General features: G+C 41.4%; 1 protein-coding gene across 2 annotated transcripts in view; it reads left to right on the top strand.

The window, feature by feature from the left end:
- The window catches only part of GCN1 (GCN1 activator of EIF2AK4), a 59,795-nt gene that overhangs the window by 6,597 nt on the left and 31,507 nt on the right, over positions 1-21,691 (top strand). For both annotated transcript variants that reach the window (XM_075831174.1, XM_075831166.1), the window contains exons 2-16: positions 415-517; positions 1,317-1,380; positions 6,662-6,793; positions 6,875-6,983; positions 7,130-7,228; positions 7,752-7,886; positions 8,381-8,449; positions 8,527-8,635; positions 8,720-8,794; positions 12,363-12,491; positions 12,583-12,633; positions 14,083-14,181; positions 16,523-16,696; positions 18,286-18,438; positions 21,352-21,444. In XM_075831174.1, the coding sequence (XP_075687289.1) occupies positions 415-517; positions 1,317-1,380; positions 6,662-6,793; positions 6,875-6,983; positions 7,130-7,228; positions 7,752-7,886; positions 8,381-8,449; positions 8,527-8,635; positions 8,720-8,794; positions 12,363-12,491; positions 12,583-12,633; positions 14,083-14,181; positions 16,523-16,696; positions 18,286-18,438; positions 21,352-21,444 (1,594 nt within the window). The remainder of the gene's footprint in view (positions 1-414; positions 518-1,316; positions 1,381-6,661; positions 6,794-6,874; positions 6,984-7,129; positions 7,229-7,751; positions 7,887-8,380; positions 8,450-8,526; positions 8,636-8,719; positions 8,795-12,362; positions 12,492-12,582; positions 12,634-14,082; positions 14,182-16,522; positions 16,697-18,285; positions 18,439-21,351; positions 21,445-21,691) is intronic.

The following is a 21,691-nucleotide window of genomic DNA, read 5'->3' as shown; positions in this document are numbered from 1 at the left end:
GGGGTACAGATCTAGAAACCGCATGTGCCACCTTATGGTTCGCTAATCAGCGCCGCAGTATTAGATATTCTCCCCTAGAGGCAATGCATCAAGAGGAGAATAGTTTTGTAATACAGCATGTGATGGAGCATGGCACTATTATCGTTTTTTGGGGGATTCGTATGTGCCATATAATGGCTCTGTACAACTCAGAGGGTATATGGAGCAGTAATATGCTCGTGTGCATGAGCCCTAGGGCTGAAAATACCTTTATAACTAAAGAGTTAATATACATCAAATCATATGTAATTGTAATCTCCTTTGGACATTTACCTCTCCAATATATAATAAATCCATGTATGTAATTTAATATAGGTAACTTCTTTGTACCTCTTTACTTTTCTGGACAGCTAAGATTTTTACTACTTATTCTAGGTACAGGATACTCTGAAGAAGTTTGCAGCAAAAGTCACAACATCGAGTGTGAAAGAACGGAAGGAAATTTTGAATGAATTGAAGTTATGTATTTCCTCTAAAGGTGGGTATCATCTGTGTAGCAGTAAATGCTCTGCCTTTTATGTTTACAACAGGAGGGGGAAAAATGTTTTCTGACCACGAGGAAACCCTCTTACCTTATTTTTATGCTATAGTGACCATATTTGATACTGTATTAAAGTGTACCTAAACGTTTGACAAACTTCTGACATGTCAGAGACATGTGAGAAGTTTGGATTGGTGGGGGTCGGAGCACTGAGACCCCCACCAATCGCTAGAACGAAGCAGCTGAACCCCTCGTGTGAGCGTTCAGCTGCTTCGTGTCTGTTCGGATTTTTCCAGAAATAAATGTATCAGTGTACGCACTCGATAGGAAGTCTATGAGCCGGTACTCCGATACATCGGCTTTCCGGAAAAAGCCAAACAGACACGAAGCGGCTGAGCGCTCACAGGAGCGCTTCAGCTGCTTAGTTCTAGCGATTGGTGGAGGTCTCAGTGCTCGGACCCCCACCAATCCAAACTTCTGACATGTCTCTATGACATGTCAGAAGTTTGTCAAACGTTTAGCTACACTTTAAAGATGATGTAAACCAAGTAATCAAATATTGCCGTATACTTTGGGGTAAAATGTTGGATCTAGTCTTGTTTGGTCATCCACGTCTTTCACTCTTGATCACTGGAATGAATGCCACAGCCTACCATGTCTGGCTGGAATGAGCATAAAGTATGCATATTACACCCAACTAAATGCAGTGTTCTATTTTGAGATCTTCTAATAGTGTTCATAACAAAAAATATAGTGTACTTTGCTGTGTACAATATAAGTATATTTTTCCTTCCAGATCTGCCAGAGGCTGCCGTTAAAGGTCTCTCCAAATTATTCTGCCTGACATTGCATCGATACAGGTGAGATTTCCATTACTGCTTTAGTTGAGTTCTAACTTAAAGAGGCTCTGTCACCAGATTTTGCAAGCCCTATCTGCTATTGCAGCAGATAGGCGCTGCAATGTAGATTACAGTAACGTTTTTATTTTAAAAAAACGAGCATTTTTGGCCCAATTATGACCATATCTGTATGTTATGCAAATGAGGCTTGCAAAAGTCCAAGTGGGTGTGTTTAACCCCTTAAGGACGCAGCCTAGTTTGGGCCTTAAGGCTCAGAGCCCATTTTTCAAATCTGACATATTTCACTTTATGTGGTAATAACGTCGGAATGCTTAAACCTATCCAAGCGATTCTGAGATTGTTTTCTCGTGACACTTTGGGCTTCATGTTCGTGGTAAAATTTGGTCGATATATTCAGTCTTTATTTGTGAAAAATTGCAAAATTTAGAGAAAATTTACAAAAAATAGCATTTTTCAGAATTTAAATGCATCTGCTTGAAAAACAGACGGTTATACCACCCAAAATAGTTACTAGTTCACATTTCCCATATGTCTACTTTAGATTGGCATCGTTTTTTGAACATTATTTTATTTTTCTTGGACGTTACAAGGCTTAGAACATAAACAGCAATTTCTCATATTCTTAAGAAAATTTCAAAAGCCTTTTTTTGAAGGTGCCAGTTCAGTTCTGAAGTGGATTTGAGGGGCCTATGTATTAGAAACCCCCATAAAACACCCCATTTTAAAAACTAGACCCCTCAAAGTATTCAAAACAGCATATAGAAAGTTTTTTAACCCTTCAGGCATTTCACAGGAATTAAAGCAAAGTGGAAATGAAATTTGCAAATTTCATTTTTTCTGCTGAATTTCAATTTTATTAAATTTTTTTTTAGTAACAGAGAAGGTTTTACCAGAGAAACACTACTAAATATGTATTGTCCAGATTCTGCAGTTTTTAGAAATGTCCCACATGTGGCCCTACTGCGCTCGTGGACTAAAACACAAGCCCTAGAAGCAAAGAAGCACCTAGTGCATTTTGAGGCCTCTTTTTTATTAGAATATATTTTAGGCAGCATGCCAGGTTTGAAGAGGCGTTGAGGTATCAAAACAATGGAAACCCACCAGAAGTGACCCCATTTTGGAAATTACACCCCTCAAGGAATTCATTTATGGTTTTTGTTATCATTTTGACCGCACAGTTTTTTCACAGCACCTATTTGAATTGGGCTGTGAAATGAAAAAAATGATATTTTTTCCAATAAAATGTCATTTTTGATCACATTTTCTTATTTTCACAGGGAACAACATACCCCATTTTGTTGCCCAATTTGTCCTTAGTGCGGCAATACCCCATTTGTGGTGATAAACTGCCGTTTGGGCCCATGGGAGGGCTCAGACGGAAAGGAGCGCTATGTGTTTGTTGGAGTCCAGATTTTGCTGGATTGGTTTTCGGGTGCCATGTTGCATTTGCAGAGCCCCAGAGGTATCAAAGCAATGGAAACCCACCAGAAGTGACCCCATTTTGGAAACTACACCCCTCAAGGAATTCATTTATGGTTTTTGTTATCATTTTGACCGCACAGTTTTTTCACAGCACCTATTTGAATTGGGCTGTGAAATGAAAAAAATGATATTTTTTCCAATAAGATGTCATTTTTGATCAAAATTTCTTATTTTCACAAGGAACAACATACCCCATTTTGTTGCCCAATTTGTCCTTAGTGCGGCAATACCCCATTTGTGGTGATAAACTGCCCTTTGGGCCCATGGGAGGGCTCAGAAGGAAAGGACCACCATTTGGCCTACTGGAGCTTTTCTGGTGCTAAGTCATGTGTGCAGAAGCCCCTGAGGTACCAGTACAGTTGAAACCCCCGAGAAGTGACCCCATTTTAAAAACTACACCCCTTAAGACATTCATCTAGAGGTGTAGTGAGCATTTTGACCCCACAGGTACTGTGTAAAAGATAATGCGCAGCAGATGGTGCAGTGTGAGATTTGCAATTTTATATATGTATATGCCATTTCAGTGTCCAATATAGTGTGCCCAGCATGCGCCACCGGAGATATACACCCCTTAAATTGTAATGTGGGTTCTCCTGGGTACGACAATACCCTACATGTGGCTGTTATCAGCTGCCTGGGCATACGGCAGGGCTCAGAAGGGAAAGATGAGGGGGGTAAGCTGTGCGGAGTGCATCAGGGTAAATTAAAAATCAAGGGATGTATGATACATTTTAAAACAATCTTTTATACAGAGCCCTGGTTTTTCGGGACACGTGTCACATTGGTATATTGTGTTCTTCCTTATCCCCCTCTTATAGCAGACTCTGCACCTCTTTTGACTCTTTCCCTTTCCACCGGTTTGGGGAACTTCTCCTGGAAAGTGTTGCCCTGGTACGATGCGTGTGGCCTCGCTTCCAGAAGTACTGGGTGCCCCCCCTTCCTGGTCCCTAAAGATTAGATCTTGAAATTCCAGGAAAGTTCCCCTCTGGCCTGCACATCGACGTAGCACATACGCATTGTACAAAGCCATCTGTATGATGTGCCCGGCCAGCTTCTCATACCACACCGCATGGCATTGTAGGGCTTCAGGACTTGATTTGACAAGTCCATCCCTCCCATGTACCTATTGTAGTCCAGGATGCAGTCTGGTTTGGGGGTGGCCTTTCCTTCATATATCCTAAACCTGTAGGTATACCCTGATGCACTCTCGCACAGCTCATACATCTTCACGCCATACCTTGCCCTCTTACCTGGCAGGTACTGGCGGAATTGAACCCTCCCTTTAAAATGTACCAGGGACTCATCAATAGAAAAACACTTCTCGGGGGTGTATGCTTGGGAAAACCGGGCACTGGAACGGTCTAATAGGGGTCTCCGTTTATACAAACGGTCAAAACTGGGGTAATCTTGGGGTGGGCACGGCTCATTATCAGTATAATGTAAGAAGCGAAGTATTGCCTCATTTATTTATTTTTTTAGGTTCCAGTTCATTTCTGAAGTTGCTTTGAGGGGCCCATATATTAGAAACCCCTATCAAACACCCCATTTTAGAAACTAGACCCCTCAAAGTATTCACAACAGCATTTAGAAGTTTATGAACCCTTTAGGTGTTTCACAGAAATTTAGAGCAAAGTAGAGGTGAAATTTACTCTTTTTATACCATTTTTTTTATAACACAAAAGGATTTATCAGAGAAACGCAACTTAATACGTATTGCCCAGATTCTGCAGTTTTGATAAATATCCCACATGTGGCCCTCGGGCGGTAATGGACTGAAGCACCGGCCTCCGAAGCAAAGGAGGACCTAGCGGATTTTGAGCCCTCTTTTTTATTAGGCACCATGTCCGGTTTGAAGAGGTCTTGTGGTGCCAAAACATTGGAAACCCCCCAAAAGTGACCCCAATTTGGAAACTAGACCCCTTGAGGAATCCATTGTAGTTTTCTTGGGGTGCATGCGGCTTTTTGATCAGTTTTTATTCCATTTTTAGGTGGCGTGGTGACTAAAAAACAGCAATTCTACTATTGTTTTTGTATACTTTTTTTTTTACAGCGTTCACCGTGCGCTATAAATGATATATTAACTTTATTCTGCGGGGCGATACGATCACGGCGATACCAGATGTTTATAGTTTTTTTTTATGTCTTATGGCGTTTGCACAATAAAATACGTTTTGTAAACAATCATTCACTTTTTGTGTTACCTTATTCTAAGAGCCAGAACGTTTTTATTTTTCCATCAATAAAGCCGTGCGAGGACTTATTTTTTGCGTAACGAACTGTATTTTCCATCAGTACCATTTTTAGGTACATGCGACTTTTTGATCTCTTTTTATTCCATTTTTTGGGAGGTGAAGTGACCAAACAATTGTGATTGTGGTACGGTTTATTAATATTTTTTTTTACGGCGTTCACCGTGCGGGATAAATAACAAAATAATTTTGTAGTTCAGGCCGTTGCGGACGCGGCGATACCAATTATGTACAGTTTATTTGTTTGTTTATATATTTTTATTAATAATAAAGGACTGATAAGGGAAAAAGTGGGACTTTTACTTTTATTACTTTTAAAACTTTTATTTTCTTATTTTTACACATCTTTTTTTAACTTTTTTTTTACTTTATTACTTTGTCCCACTAGGGGACTTGAGGGCAGGAGGCCCTGATCGCTATTCTAATACACTGCACTACATGCGTAGTGCAGTGTATTAGAACTGTCAGCTACTCACTGACAGCAAGCATAGTGGGTCCTGACGTTGTCAGGACCCACTAGGCTTCCGTCTATGGCATAGCCGGACGCCATTGTTTGGTGTCCGGTTGCCATAGTCACCATCGCCGGCCGCTATCGCGTAGCAGGCCGGCGATGGCAGCTTAACCCCTAAAAAGCCGCGATCTCTATAGAACGCGGCTTTTAAGGGGTTAATCAGCGGGGACACAGCGATCGGTCCCCGCTGTAGGAGCTGTGACAGCTGCTGAACAAGACAGCAGCGTCACAGCTCCTGTATGTGTCGGGAGGACGGCCGAAACGGCCGTTACTCCCGAGACGTACTATTACGGCATGGAGCGCGAACGATACAGCTGCCATGACGTAATAGTACGTCAAGGAGCGGGAAGGGGTTAAAAGTAAAAGTCCAAGTGGGCGTGTATTATGTGCGTACATCGGGGCGTTTTTAATACTTTCACTAGCTGGGCGCTCTGAAGAGAAGTAACATCCTCTTCTCTTCAGAACGCCCAGCTTCTGACAGTGCAGATCTGTGACGTCACTCACAGGTCCTGCATCGTGACGGCCACATCGGCACCAGAGGCTACAGTTGATTCTGCAGCAGCATCAGCGTTTGCAGGTAAGTCGATCTTACCTGCAAACGCTGATGCTGCTGCAGAATCAACTGTAGCCTCTGGTGCCGATGTGGCCGTCACGATGCAGGACCTGTGAGTGACGTCACAGATCTGCACTGTCAGAAGCTGGGCGTTCTGAAGAGAAGAGGATGTTACTTCTCTTCAGAGCGCCCAGCTAGTAAAAGTATTAAAAACGCCCCGATGTACGCACATAATACACGCCCACTTGGACTTTTACTTTTAAACACACCCACTTGGATTTTTGCAAGCCTCATTTGCATAACTACAAAAATGGTCATAACTTGGCCAAAAATGCTCGTTTTTTAAAAATAAAAACGTTACTGTAATCTACATTGCAGCGCCGATCTGCTGCAATAGCAGATAGGGGTTGCAAAATCTGGTGACAGAGCCTCTTTAAGTTGAGGCTTTGACATCACTTGGCTGTGCTACTTGGGTTTATTTCACAGGGATGCCGGGTCCCGTCGAGCTCTTCAGTCTGTTATCCAACAACTGGTGGAATCCCAGCCGGACGCCACTGCTAAGAACGTTCTGCAGTGTCTTCAGACATCGGGAGTGGGGAACAAGAATGTAGAACCAAGGTAGTTTCTGATTTCTGTGGCTTTACTATTTGTAAGTTTCATTGAGAGCTAGACATTAATTTATTATTTGATGTTTTCCAGCAAAAGTAGTGGCTCCGCTGCCTCATTGGCCTTGTCATGGACCTGTGTCATTGCCAGAGTTGTGTTTGCCATCCCTGAAAAGCAGGAAGGAGAGACATTGAAAAAAATGGTGTGTAAATACTTGTCAGGTTACATGGAATGGAAATGTGCTTTAGATTGCAATTTAAGACCAGTGTTTATGTAACGTGTAACTTTCATGTGTTCAGTATTAACTGTTATTTTTTTTTTTACTTTATTTTTTTCCCACCACATTAGGTTGAGTGTCAGTCGTTTCTGTTGATGGACATATTAGGAGGCTCACATAGGCATGCAGTGCTAGGTTCCTCAAAGAAGATGAACACATTATGGAAGGAGGTTTGTGATACCAACTTTATTTTTAGGCACTGTTTAATACTTTTGGATTTGAGACGAATACCGCGCTAAAGTACACGTCAAATCCAAGGGCAATCCGCTTTCAATGCATGTGAATGACGTTTTTTTTAACCCCAATTACATGCAGCGGGGAAAAAATCCGAACAGATTTTTGTCTGCGGCACAGGAGAAAAAAATACCCCAAAAATCGTAGGATGCTACTTATTCCTGTGGATTCCACGCATAAAAAATACAATGGATTAGCCCCTTTTGAAGGGGGCTAACCCATGTTTGGATCCACATACTACACATCCGCAGTAGAATTTCCATTGTCAGCCTTGGTTTTCTGCCATGGATCCTGTAGTGAATAGGTTTCTGATTTGACTTTGGCAAATCCAACACATGAATAAAGTCCAACAGTGTCCATGTATTCCACGTCACTTTCTATTCAATATATATATACATTTACATAATCGCTTCATACACAAATATTCTTCATTTTTAACATATATTTCCATCTTCTCAGAATCCTGGCCTTGTGTCTAAATATCTGGATGCACTTTTCAGCCTGGAACCCAACCAGAAATACGCTGGCATGCTTGGCCTTGCTGTACAGTTTTGCGTGAAGCAAAATCAGACGGCCATTCTGGATAAGTACAGGGTAAGTGCAAGGAGCTTAAAGGGGTTGTCTACGTTTTAATTTTTCTATTAATTTATTTATAGAATAGGAAATAAAACAGATTTCTAATATACGTGTATTTAAATTTCTGCTCTCATACCTTTTTTACATCAGTGCAATTGTCTACGTCTAAAAAAAAAAAAAGAATGATATAGGCCAAAGTTTAGTCACTAAAAATGCATTCAGGTGACACTGTCCAGGTATATAACAGGTAAATAGTAGATTGAGGAGCAGAAGTTATAAAATATTTCTACCTCCAGCCGCATCTCATCATCATGTCTGCCAGTGTCTGTGAGGAGCAGCTCTTACATTCTTCTCTCTGTCTCCTCCTGTGTGTTGTGTTTTTTTTTGTATTTAACTTTATTAACAACATCCCCTAGAGACAGGCAGTTATTGCGCGCGCGTGCGTGCGTGTGTGTGTGTGTGTGTGTGTCGAAATGTGCCTGTATTTACCATTGTGTTTCTCACCCCTGCAGAGTAATCTTTTGGACTTCTATGTGAAAATGGTTCTCGTGAGTAAAGTGAAACCTCAGAACTATATACTGGTAAGGCATTTTCTTATTGGCTGCTTTACCTTAGTGTCCGTCACTGGCAGGCTTATTTGAATGTGTTTTGGTTGTAGGAGAGTTGTACCCCACTCCTGCAGCGTCTTTCTCATGATGAATTTAAAGAACAAGTCTTACCCATGCTTCAAAAGTCTCTCCTGCGTAATCCTGAAAATGTGATTGAAAGTAAGTCTATATGTAATAATTGAATAAGAAATACATTCATTTGGAAGTTGAATGAGTGGCTTTTAATCCTTTTTGTCTTTTCAGCGATTTCCTCCCTCTGTACTTCTGTGACGCTTGATCTGAGCCAATATGCCCTCGACATTGGAAAAGGTCTGGCTGGTAGGTATCAATAACCTCTTTGTAGTCACATACATGTGGGAACAACAAGTCCAAAAAAAGGCTCTCTTCTGTCTATAGATTACATAAATAGTTATGAATGCATTTTTAACACAATATTAACCCCTTTGCCACCGGATACAGGGAATAACGTAATTTAATTATTTTTTCAAAATTTGCTACTCATTGTTTTTTTTTGTTTTTTTTCACACACCCATATAGTGTACCTCTCCCAGACTTTCATACATCCTGCATCTTTTTTTCTTCTAGTAGACGCAGAACTTGCTGTTTATAGAAGCCTAAGGCGAAGTCCAGACATGGCGGATAATTTCCACTGCAGATTTTGCTGTAAATCCAAAATGAATTTGCAGTACAATCCACGTGTGTTGCATGCGGGTTTTGTTACGATTTCTAGCTGATTTTTTTTCCGCTACAACACCCCATACACTCGTTTTGTATTGTAAATTGCTGCAGATTTGCAGTGTGGAATCTGCAGCAAATCTGTCACATCTGGACCTGATCTAAGACACACACATTCTGCCTCCTCTATTAGATAATTTAAGTGGTGCGCAGGGCCGACACTGGGTAGATAGTTTTTGGGGCTTTTTTTTATACAAAACAATTTTAGACCTATTTAGATGTGCAATAAAAAATAATAATAATTGCACTTAACCCCTTAAAGGGAATGTGTTGCCAGAAAAACATGTTTTTTTTTAAAAAATTAAACATTTAGTGTGTGGGTGATTAAACACTGTTCAAATTTTTTTTATTTTTTTGCACGAGTCCAGGTAATATTATAAATTATTTCTAATTTATAATACTACCCATTTTTGGTCACTAGATGGAGCTGTTCCCAAAATTGCAGCATTGCAACATTGGGTTAAAAGCCCTCGCTCTAGTGAGCTCTCAGCATCCCCCCCTCCTTTATCCTGGCTAGTGCCGGGATAAACGAGGGGTTTGAACGATGTAACCTCCTACACTGTGTGTCGCCATTTTTTGAGCTAACCCACAGTGTAGTAGGTTTACATACAGTAGTAAACACACACAAACACGAACATACATTGAAATCTCTTACCTGCTCCTGCCGCCGCGGCTCCCTCCGGCCCGTCCGCTCCGTTTGCTGCCGCTGGTGCAAGTGCACAAATCCTGAAGCCGCGACCGGAAGTAGTAATATTACTGTCCGGCCGCGACTTCCGGTCCACAGGAAAATGGCGCCGGACGGCGCCAATTTAGAATAGGACTGTGTGGGAGCGGCACATGCGCAGTTCCCACACAGACGCCGTACACTGCAGTCAATGGGACGGGAGCCGTTCGCAGTCCCTATGGGACTGTGGCTGCCGTATTCCATGTCTGTATGTGTCGTTAATCGACACACACAGAAATGGAACAAAAAATGGCAGCCCCCATAGGGAAGAAAAAGTGTAAAAATAAGAAAAAGTAAAACACAAACACACAAATGAATATAAACGTTTTTAATAAAGCACTAACATCTTTAACATATAAAAAAATAATTTGTGATGACACTGTTCCTTTAAGGACACGGCCAATTTTGGCCTTGAGGACAGAGCAATTTTTTTTACATTTCCCTCTTTGCATCCCGACGCTCATAACTTTTTTTATTTTTTTGTACGACGTAGTTGCATGAGACTTTGTTTTTTGCGGGACGAGTTGTACTTTATGTAGGTACCATTTTTTGGTACAAATACATTATCCTTTAATTTCTATAAAAAAAATTTTTGGGCGAAAATGGAGAAAAAAAAGCAGTTCCGCTGCAGTTTTAATATTTTTTTTTTTTACACCATACACCGATCATCATAAATAATGTTATACATTTGTTGTACAGGTTGTTACGGTCGTGGCGATACCAAATAGGTCTATATTATTTCATGTTTTGGGACTTCTATTTTAAAAAGTTTTATTTAGTATAAAAAAATGTGTGTATTTTTTTAAACTTTATTTATTTATCTTTTTTTTTTTTACATTCATTTAACTTTTTTTTTTAATCCCATAGAGGGATTTATCATTTGGATTTTTATTTTGTAACTGCAATGTACTGGCATAGATCTATATGCCAGTACATTAGCCTGTGTACTGATTATACACAGGCAGTTGTTTGGGCAGACCTCAGTATACCCTAACAACAGGAAATATGTTCAGACAGCCCTGGGGTCCTTCAATGGACCCTGGGCTGTCTGCCCATATGAGTTGTGGGCTTTGATCTCGTCACAGTTATTTTCTGTGACGCGATCAATGTGCAGTCCCCCCTCTTTGAACGCCGTGATTAGCTTTCATCGCGGCGTTCAAAGGGTTAACGGCGGAGAGAAGATGTTTCTCTTCTCTCCGCTGTCAGAGCGGGGCCGTGGCTGTGTATTACAGCCGTTGCCCCGCTCTCGATCGCACGCAGAGATGGCTGTCGCACAGGACGAGAATGCTCGTCCTAATGCGCGAAGTGCTCGCCGCTCAGGACGAGCATACTCGTCCTGTGTCGGCAACCAGTTAAAGAAGCACTCCAGCAATTTTTTTTTTTTTTTTTTTTTTTTTTTTGCACACATGCTAACCAACTAGCAATATTCTAGCAGTGTCATTTATTTCCTCCCAGCTCCGTTTCGTCCATACGTTTTGAACCCTTTCATTATGGGCAGCTGTGTCATGTGATCTCAGTCTGACCACCTGACTAGACCATGATCTCTTGTGTAGACAGGAGGTCACTCTCCCCTGTGAAGGTGACTTCCTGTGAACTACAAGATTACAGCTCTGAGACTCTTCCCCACCCAGCTCCCCCCTCCCTGTTCCTCTGTATGTCCCCACACATAGTACTGAAGAGATAATATTTGGCCTATCTAAGGGACCAGGAGTGAAGTGATATATTAGGTGAGTCCCTACAATGATTAGCTGCAGCCTTATAACCCCCCCCCCCCCCCCCCACAACCGACTCACACCAGCTGTCCATATTATCTGTGTGTACTGTGTGCAGAGAGTCCAGTGTATTTGTATAAGATGCTGCTCTCCCCTGTCTCCTGCTTGCAAGGACTGGAGAAATCTATCACTGGCAGAATGCAGAGGGGACAAGATAGAGATACATAGGAATGGACGCAGAGCAAGTGCAGTGTAGTGAGACTCCGTCCCCTCTGCCAAGCCAAAATCATTAGGGAAACCATATCAGAGGGGGAGAAGGAACCAAGATGGTATATAACTGGTATACGCAAGAGCCTCCACATTATTCTTTAATAACAGTCTATGCTGCGCTATATGGGTAAAAACAATAATTGCTGGAGTGCTTCTTTAAAGTGGTTCTGCACTGGGAATTTGTTGATCTAGTTTTGTGGCTGGACCAGGCTAACGCTAAGTTCATAGTGGCAAATTTCCAATAGGAGAGGGAGACAAGCTGCTACTGGCATAGAAAAGGATCGGGTATGTTAAAATCCCAAATTCCTGATTTTCATATCTTCAGTAGCAGACTTCAGGGTGTAGAGTTAAGAGGCCGCCATACTCGCTGACATTTAATGTGTATTTTAAGGGTTAAATGAAACCTTGGAAAATATTTCAAAAGGTCCATTTTTTTCTTCTTAAGGGCAATTGAAGTCTAACAACCCACAGCTTATGGATGGAGCAGTGATGGCTTTGCAGAACCTGGCCCATCAGTGCAGTGACCCAGCTGCTGTTGAGGCATTGGGAAAGCATTTGTTTGCGATCCTGGGAGGTGAGAAACAAATATACATACATTTTTACTTTTTAGTAAGGAGAAATAACAATATATTTTTATTCTAATATGATATAACAATATATTTCAGGTTCAGAAGGAAAGCTCACTGCTGTGGCTCAAAAGATATGCATTCTTTCAGGTAAATCTTCCTATTCCTTTTCATGGTGAATGGAGACACACAGGCAAGTGGATTGCAAATTGGGTCTTCTGTATGAACCTGTGTTGCAGTTCATGTGTCTCCCATGTGGTGCCTCTACATCTCTGTTTTTCTGTAGTATTCTACCCTAGAGAATAGCTTTTGCGATACAGCATGCATTGCAGCAGGGGCCAGATTATTATGGGGAGCATATTCAGGATCCTAAAGCATAGATCTCAAATGAGCCCTAATTCTAAGGCCGGATTCACACGAGCGTGTGCGTTTTGCACGCATAAAAGCTCCGTATGTCAGCAGCGTATGATGCGTGGCTGCGTGATTTTCGCGCAGCCGCCATCATTATGACACTCCGTTTTTATGTTTGTAAACCGAAAAGCACGTGGTGCTTTTCTGTTTTCATTCATAGTTTTGACTACGGTAGCGCGCATCACGCTCATCCCACGGAAGTGCCTCCGTGTGCCGTGCGCGGTTTTCACGCACCCATTGACTTCAATAGGTGCGTGATGCGCGAAAAATGGGCAAATATAGTACATGTCGTTAGTTTTACGCAGCAGACGTACGACGCGTGAAAATCACGGACGGCCCCATTGACTAACATAGGTCCGTGCGAAGCGCGTGAAAATCACGCGAGTAGCACGGACGTATTATACGTTCGTCTGAATAAGCCCTAAATGTTAGTTTCTCTTTCAACCCAAAGCTTATCTTTTGTTACCTTTAGCAGGTACTGTTAAAATAACAATGTTAGAAAATGTTATGAAACCTTTATTGAGAGTCTTATTAAATAACCTTTCCCTATCAGGTATGACATTAAAGGGGTTTCACCTTTAATAACATTTACCATCCACAACATTAGGTACATAATGTTAGATGACTGGGAGCCCACCAGTGTCACCCCTACCAATCACCGGTGCCCCGCTCCTCCTCACCAACACTCCTGAGGTGAGGAGGTGTTGTATGGAGCTACATTTGAGCATACACGCTATTTCTCCATTCTTTTTTGGCAAGAAAGAACAAAACTCTTGCGTGCTCTCACTGTTTTCATGTCTCCGGTATACTTGTAGGGAGCAGCAGCAGCAAGCATGCTGGACAGCACTACTTTCAACTCCTCTTGAAACGTGCTTGTTATAAGAAACGGTGATCAGCTATGGAGCCGCCTGTTATCTAACATTTGGCATCTATCCTTTCGAATAGAAGACAAATGTGTGATGGTAGTGATGCAGCAAGCAGCTGCCCTACTATTTGAACGTTTAACTTGACACAAACTGTATGAAAATACATACGGTCCTGCTGCTACTGGAGTTTTTTTGTTGTTGAAACAGGTCTTGGAAATCCTTTTTTTGTGCAGTTTCTTTGTTATGGTCATTTGGTCATTATATGTTAAAACCATTTTGCTAAATAGTATTTCCGGACAGTATTTGTTGTTTTTGTTTTAAGGGATTGGTGCTTTAAGCCGCCATGCTGTTTCTGGCACCTCAAGTCAGGAGCTGAGCAAGACCATTTCAGAATTGTTTATTCCTTTTCTTCAACAGGAAGGTAAGAATGTTTTTATTTAGCAACATTGTGTTATTTGACTAGGTTTATTTTGCATGCTTGCATCCGCAGTGAGCATAAAAAGTCTATATATCCTTATTGGAATGGTACGTTGTTATGTTGTGAGAAACAGATAAATATAAGACTAATAAAAACCCTCTAATGTCTCCTCTGCTTTCTGGGCTTGTTTTTCCCCACATCTCAGTTTTCAGTCACTTTAATTACATTTTGTAAGCCACGGGTTGGAGACTATGAGTCTAGTGTGTTGTCTAAAGATGCCTATACATGGAATGACCATTGTTAAAAAAATAAATGAAAATGAAAAAATAAACTGTAAAGGCTTCACTATTCATCCATCTACAAGGGTCTATGCAAGCTCCTGAATAAAATAATCTTGTAGAAATTTGTCAGCGAAACGTGGGGCTTTCACAACTTGGCTCGGTCATCCTCCACTGGTGTTCTGGAAAGGGAAGGACTTAACTAGAAGACTGGGCTAAAACTAGCCATCTACGGAATGACTGGTCATTCATGGTTGATCTGTGAAGGTTCTCCTTCTAGACGACAAATCCATAAGTTAAAATTACAAATTGCAGACTTATCTCAACCTTGTTTTCTGACCTTTCCTGGACTTCTGTCGATGGAATGCAGATCTGTCTTCGGTCATGAACGACTTTCCAACGACTGCATCCGACAGCGACAGACAAACTTTTCAAAAGATATCTGATTTTGTTCGGTATTTGTCATGCATCTATACAGTACTGTGCAAACATTTTATGCAGTTGTGGAAAAATGCTGCAAAGTAAGAATGCTTTCAGACATAGTGTTGTTTTATCAATTGAAGAAATACAAAGGGAATTAACAGAAGAAAAATCTAATTTAAATCAATATTTGGTGTGATGCCTTTAGTACACTTGCACAGTCATGGATTTTGTAGGCTTATATTCAGGTGTAGGATTAACCAATTATACCAAACAGGTGATCATGATCATCATTTTCATATGTAGGTTGAAACAGTCATTAACTGTAACAGAAACAACTGCGTATGAGACTTAAAACTGGGTGAGGAACAGCCAAACTCTGCTACAAAGGTGAAGTTGTGGAAGACCGTTTCATGTCACATGTCAACCATGGCAATACTGCGCACATCAACATGACACAAGGTCATGTTGATGTGCAATACTGCAGCGGCAAGGTCTCTCCCAGACAAAGATTTCAAAGCAGACTCAAGATGTGCTGTTCAAGCTCTTTTGAAGAAGCACAAAGAAATGCGCAATGTTGAGGTCCGTAGACACAATGGTCAGCCAAGGAAACAGTCCAACAGATCAAAGACACCTCATACTAACTTCCCTTCAAAATCGGAAGATGTCCAGCAGTGCCATCAGCTCAAAATTGGCAAAAACCAGTGGGACCCTGGTACACCCATCTACTATTCCGAGAAGTTTTGCCAGAATTAGTCTTGATGGAAGAATTTTCGGCCAAAAAGCCATACTTTCGACGTGGAAACAAGGCCAAACGACTCAACTATGCAGGAAAACATAGGAACTGGAAGGTGCAGAAAATGGCAGCAGGTGCTCCGGACTGATGAATCCTAATGTGAAATATTTGGCTGTAACAAGGCAGTATGTTCGTCGAAGGGCTAGAGAGCGGTACAATAATGACTGTGCAGGCAACAGTGAAGCGTGGTGGAGGTTCCTTACAAGTCTGGGGCTGCATTTCAGCAAATAGAGTTGGGGATTTGGTCAGGATTAATGTTATACTGAAAAATACAGGCAGATACTTATCCATCATACAATACCATCAGTGAGGCTCCCGATTGGCTCCAAATGTATTCTGCAGCAGAACAAAGACCCCAAACATACAGCCAATGACACGAAGAACTATCTTCAGTGTAAAGAAGAACAAGGAGCCCTGGAAGTGATAATAGGGCCCCCACAGAGCCATTATCTCCACAACATCATGTCTGTCTGGGACTACATGAAGAAACAGAAGGATTTGAGGAAGCCTACATCCACAGAAGATCTCTATGTAGTTCTCAAAGATGTTTGGAACAACCTCCCTGTGAGTGTACTTTAAAACGTTTGGTTTCTACTTTGAGGAGAATATATGGCAATGTGAGTTTTATACTTGTACGTGTCAAGAGTGAAAATTGTCCTGGCTACCACCGATGCAGTGTCCAGAAACCCTTGCAAGCGAAAGGGTTAATCCGTTAAAGTACAAGAAAATACGGCTTGGGGCCAGTGTGCAACTAGTTTATTTTACAGCCATAACCCCATTTTTTAAATTTATGTATTATGTATAGTCTGGGAAATGCCTCTTTGTAATGCTTTTATTTATTTTTTTGCAGTTCATGAAGGAACTCTTATTCATGCTGTTTCGGTGCTCACTCAGTGGTGCCAGAAATTCACTACCGAAGTTCCTAAGAAACTTATAGAATGGTTTCAGAAAGCTGCTTCTCTAAAGACCAGCACATCTGGAGTGAGACATTCATATTGCCAATGTATGCTGGTATCATTCAAGGGTAAGTTCAAATACTTTCACCCATCAGCACTTCTCTGGATTCACACACCACTTGTAAAGGATCTGCCAGACACAGCTTCTGTGTCAACGCCCATAGGTAATCAGTCTGCACCTGCTCCTATGTCTGTGAGACTGACTCCATCTTCCACCACCCAGGATGGCAGGCTTAGGAGTGGGAGAGCCTATCACAGCCTGGCCAGACGGAGCTAGCTCCTGCCCTCTGTCTATTTATACCTGCCTTTCCTGTTCCTCCTTTGCTTGTGATTCTTCTCTCCAGGTTTCCTGGCCCTGCTGCAGCTTCTTGAACTACTGATCCTCTGCTTGTTTGACCTCGGCTAAGGCCTCATGCACACGACCGTATTTTTTCCCACCCGTAAATACTGGCGTAAATACGGGTTCGGTGTCACACGTATTCCACCCGTTTTGCACCAGTATTTACGAACCCGTGCCCGTAAATATGGGTCCGGTGTCACCCGTATTCCACCCGTATTTACAGGCACGTTTTTGGCGGCAAAATAGCACTGCACTAATCGGCAGCCCCTTCTCTCTATCAGTGCAGGATAGAGAGAAGGGACAGCCTTTTCTGTAATAAAAGTTAAAGAAATTCATACTTACCCGGCCGTTGTCTTGGTGACGCGTCCCTCTCTTCACATCCAGCCCGACATCCCTGGATGACGCGGCAGTCCATGTGACCGCTGCAGCCTGTGATTGACCTGTGATTGGCTGCAGCGGTCACATGGCCTGAAACGTCATCCAGGACGTCGGGCCGGATGTCGAGAGGGACGCGTCACCAAGGCAACGGGCGGGAGACCGGACTGGAGGAAGCAGGAAGTTCTCGGTAAGTATGAACGTTTTTTATTTTTTACAGGTTTATACTGATCGGTAGTCACTGTCCAGGGTGCTGAAAGAGTTACTGCCGATCAGTTAACTCTTTCAGCTCCCTGGACAGTGACTATTTACTGACGTCGCTTAGCAACGCTGCCGTAATGACGGGTGCACACATGTAGCCACCCGTCATTACGAGAGCTCCATAGACTTCTATGGACTGTCCGTGCCGTTATTACGGCCTGAAATAGGACATGTTCTATCTTTTTCAACGGCACGGGCACCTTCCCGTGAGAAAACGGGAAGGCACCCGTCGCCAATAGAAGTCTATGAGCCCGTTATTACGGGTCGTAATTACGACCCGTAATAACAGGAGTTTTTACGGTCGTGTGCATGAGGCCTTACTGACTACTCTTCTGCTCTGCGTTTTGTACCTCGCTCATCTCCTGGTTTGACTGGCTCGTTCACCTCGCTTGTTGCTCACGGTGTTCCCGTGGGCAATTTCCCCGGCTTCTTTGTACCCTTGTCTGTTTGTCTGTCGTGCACCTATTGAGTGTAGGGACCGTCGCCCAGTTGTACACCGTCGCCTAGGGCGGGTCGTTGCAAGTAGGCAGGGACTGCATGGCGTATAGATTAGGGCTCACCTGTCTGTCTCCCTACCCCATCATTACACAACTAGACCTTAAACGACCGCTTTATGTATATTTGTGTAAAGTTTGGATATACAGAAATAAGTGATGGATTAGAGGCTTTCCTGTTTTGCAGGGGATACACTGGGACAAGCTTTGGCACTTTTACCACTTTTGATTCAAACGGTGGAAAAGGCCGCAGCTCAAAGTGCACAGATATCCTTGTTACCAGAAGCTCTGGCTGCCGCTGTGCTTGTATGCAGGATTTCCCTCACTGAAAGTCAAATTGGTAAGATAGCATGTGTATCGTTTTCTGTCACCCTCTTATTATCTAAAGAAGCTAGTAGAGATTTCACTTCTAAAACTTGCTCTTCAGGTGCGTGAAAAGGAAATGGTCATCTTTTTGAACGCTACGTATTGCAGTTTGCCTTTTAGGCTGGGTTCAAATGTTGCGTTTTTGTTGCATTTTTAATTTAATCATGCATTTTACAAAGTGTTTCAGTTGAAAACCTATGACTAGTACACTTCAAACCAGATTACAGCTGAAACACTCTGTAAAATGCACGGGTAATTAAAATGCATGCATTTTTTTTTAGTTGCAATTTTCTCCCCAACCGTTCAAAAATGCAACATGTGAACCCAGCCATAGAAGGTAGACTATATGGACAAAGGTATTGGGACACACCACTTAATCATTGTATTCAGGTATAGCATTCCGTCCCATTGCCACAGGTGTTTAAAACCAAGCTCCTAGCCATGTAGTCTGCCATTACAAACATTTGTGAAAGAATGGGTTGACCTAGGCCCCTTAGTTCCAGTAAAGGCAAATCTTAATGCTGCAGCATACCAAGACATTTTGGACAATTGTATGCTTTTCTTTGTTGGGGACAGTTTGGAGAAGACCCTTTTTTGTTCCAGCATTAATGTGCCCCAGTGCAAAAAGCAAGGTCCATAAGGTTTGGTTTGGTTTGGTGGGTTTGATGTGGAAGAACTTGACTGGCCCGTACAGAGCCCTGACCACGACCCCATCCAACACCTTTGGAATGAACTAGAACAAAGATTGCGAGCCAGGGCCTCTCATCCAACATCAGGGTTTCACCTCACAAATGCTTTTCTGGATTAATGGGCAAAAATTCCCACAGACGCTCTCCAAAATCATGTAGAAAGCCTTCCCAGAAGAGCGGAAGCTGTTTTAGCTGCAAAGGGGGAACCAACTCCATATTAATGCCTATGGGATGTCATAAGTTCCTGTAGGTGTAATGTGTAGCTGTCCCAATACTTTTGTCCATATAGTGTGTATGCACAGACTGAATTCATTTACATGCAATGTCTTATTATTGTTTACACTAATGACTGCTGATCTCTGATCTTCAGTTTGATCTAGTGTTATAGTCTAGAGCTGCATCTACAATTCTGCAAACCTTAAAGCTGAAATCTCTAATATCCAATAACAACCAGCAAAATTGTGAATGCAGCTATAGTACCTGATGTACCTTTTGGATCAGTAAAAGATAACTAGTGCAATTTATTTTTTAAAGATAATTACTTTATATGAAGATTAATATTAACCAGTTAGTGACCGCCCCATAGTGTTTTTACGGCGGCCACTAATGCCTCTGGCATGACCTAGCAGATGCCTGTCCGTTTTACACGGACAGGCATAATACACTGCAATACAGAGGTATTGCAGTGTATTATAAATGCGATCGGATAATCGCATAGTGAAGTCCCCTAGTGGGACTAGTAAAAAAAAGTGAAAAAAAAAAAATGAAAAACCCACTTTTCCCCCTTACAAACTGCTTTATTATTAAAAAACAAAATAAAGTAAAAAAGTTACACATATTTGGTATCGCCGTGTCCGTAACGACCCCGACTATAAACCTATTACATTATTTAACCCGCACGGTGAACGCCGTAAAAAATAAAATAAAAAAAACTTGCAAAAATTGTTGTTTTCTTTGAATCCTGCCTTTAAAAAAATGTGATAAAAAGTGATCAAAAAGTCGCATCTACTCCAAAATGGTACCGATAAAAACTACAAGTCTTCCCGCAAAAAAAAGCCCTCATACAATTGCATCGGCGAAACAATAAAAAAGTTATGGCTCTTCAAATACGGAGACACAAAAACAAACAATTTAGAAAAAACTGTGTAGAAGTAGTAAAACATACAAAGTCTATATAAATTTGGTATCGTTACAATCGCAACAACCCGCTGAATAAAGTTTTTGTGTTATTTATACCACACGGTAAACAGCGTAAATTTAGGACGCAAAAAAATTGGCAAAATTGCAGTTTTTTTTCTATTCCCCCCCCCCCCCAAAAAAAAAGTTCATAAATTCTGCGTACCCCAAAATGGGGCTATTAAAAATTACAACTTGTCCTGCAAAATCCAAGACCTTATACAGCTAGGTCGACAAAAAAATAAAAAAGTTATAGCTTTCAATGAGACGATGGAAAACCGTAAAAAATGGCTTGGTCACTAAGGTCTAAAATAGGTTGGTCATTAAAGGGTTAAAGATTAATGTAAACTGTCCAATTTTGTTCATATGTTGACATACTATAACCAATAAGATGTCTAGCTTATATATTATTCTGTGATATCTAGTATTCACTAGTTTTTATTGATTTTTCAAGAAACACAACAAAAGGTTTTTTTTACAGGAAATTAATGTAATTACATCGATGACCAACGTGGTTATCTGTCTTGCTGAGAAATACAACCAGATAAAACAAAGTAATATGATCCCTTACCAAAATGATGTTTCCATATTTGAACCTACAGTTTAGTCATTTAAAGTATAGAATAATAGACACTAGAACTGAGACATCTAATGGAGAGTGAAATAAAGAATAAAAGAAAAAAAAAACCTCAAATCCCATCCCTTAGAATCAAGTATGGAATATGAGGACGTAAACATGTCCACTAGTGTGGCTACAGCAGAACAACAAACAACTAGACCAAAAGTCTTATTAAATCTATCTTGTTGTATCTGTCAATATGCTGGTGAGTTGGTCATTGACCATTATCCAGGACAGTTTTTTTTTTAACCAGGTGCATTGGAATGGTAAGTGTACGCCAGGACTTAGCTCTTTCTAAATTAGCCACTAAGCGTATATACTGGATAAGTGAAGAAAGTTTTTTTTTTTTTTTTCAATTTCAGATTACGTGCAATGAATATTTCTCTTTTTATTTTTAATACAGATAACAAGCTGAACAACTTTTGGCAATTGCTGTCTGACGATAAGAGACAGATTTTCACTTCTGATAAGTTTCTTTCTTCGGCAACTGAGGAGAGTAAGTAAAAATGAAACCTACCTGGGGTTATAGTGTTCTGACTGTGCTTGTCTGATTGAATGGCGCTTGATTTAATCTGCAAGCCTTCGCTTCCAACGGGTCTCATTTTACCCAGCTCTCCCCTTGAATTTGACGCCTTGTTTTGTGTGTGTGTTTTGCTTACGATCAATTCTAAGAATCCGTTTTCCTACTAGTTTCTCTGTAAGTTCAGTACCTCCTAGTAGTTCATAAAATGCTCATTGTATTG

Source organism: Rhinoderma darwinii, chromosome 1 (assembly GCF_050947455.1).
Source record: "Rhinoderma darwinii isolate aRhiDar2 chromosome 1, aRhiDar2.hap1, whole genome shotgun sequence".
NCBI lineage: Eukaryota > Metazoa > Chordata > Amphibia > Anura > Rhinodermatidae > Rhinoderma > Rhinoderma darwinii.
Note: the sequence above shows the minus strand (reverse complement) of the source record. Positions and strands in the feature narration are given on the sequence as shown.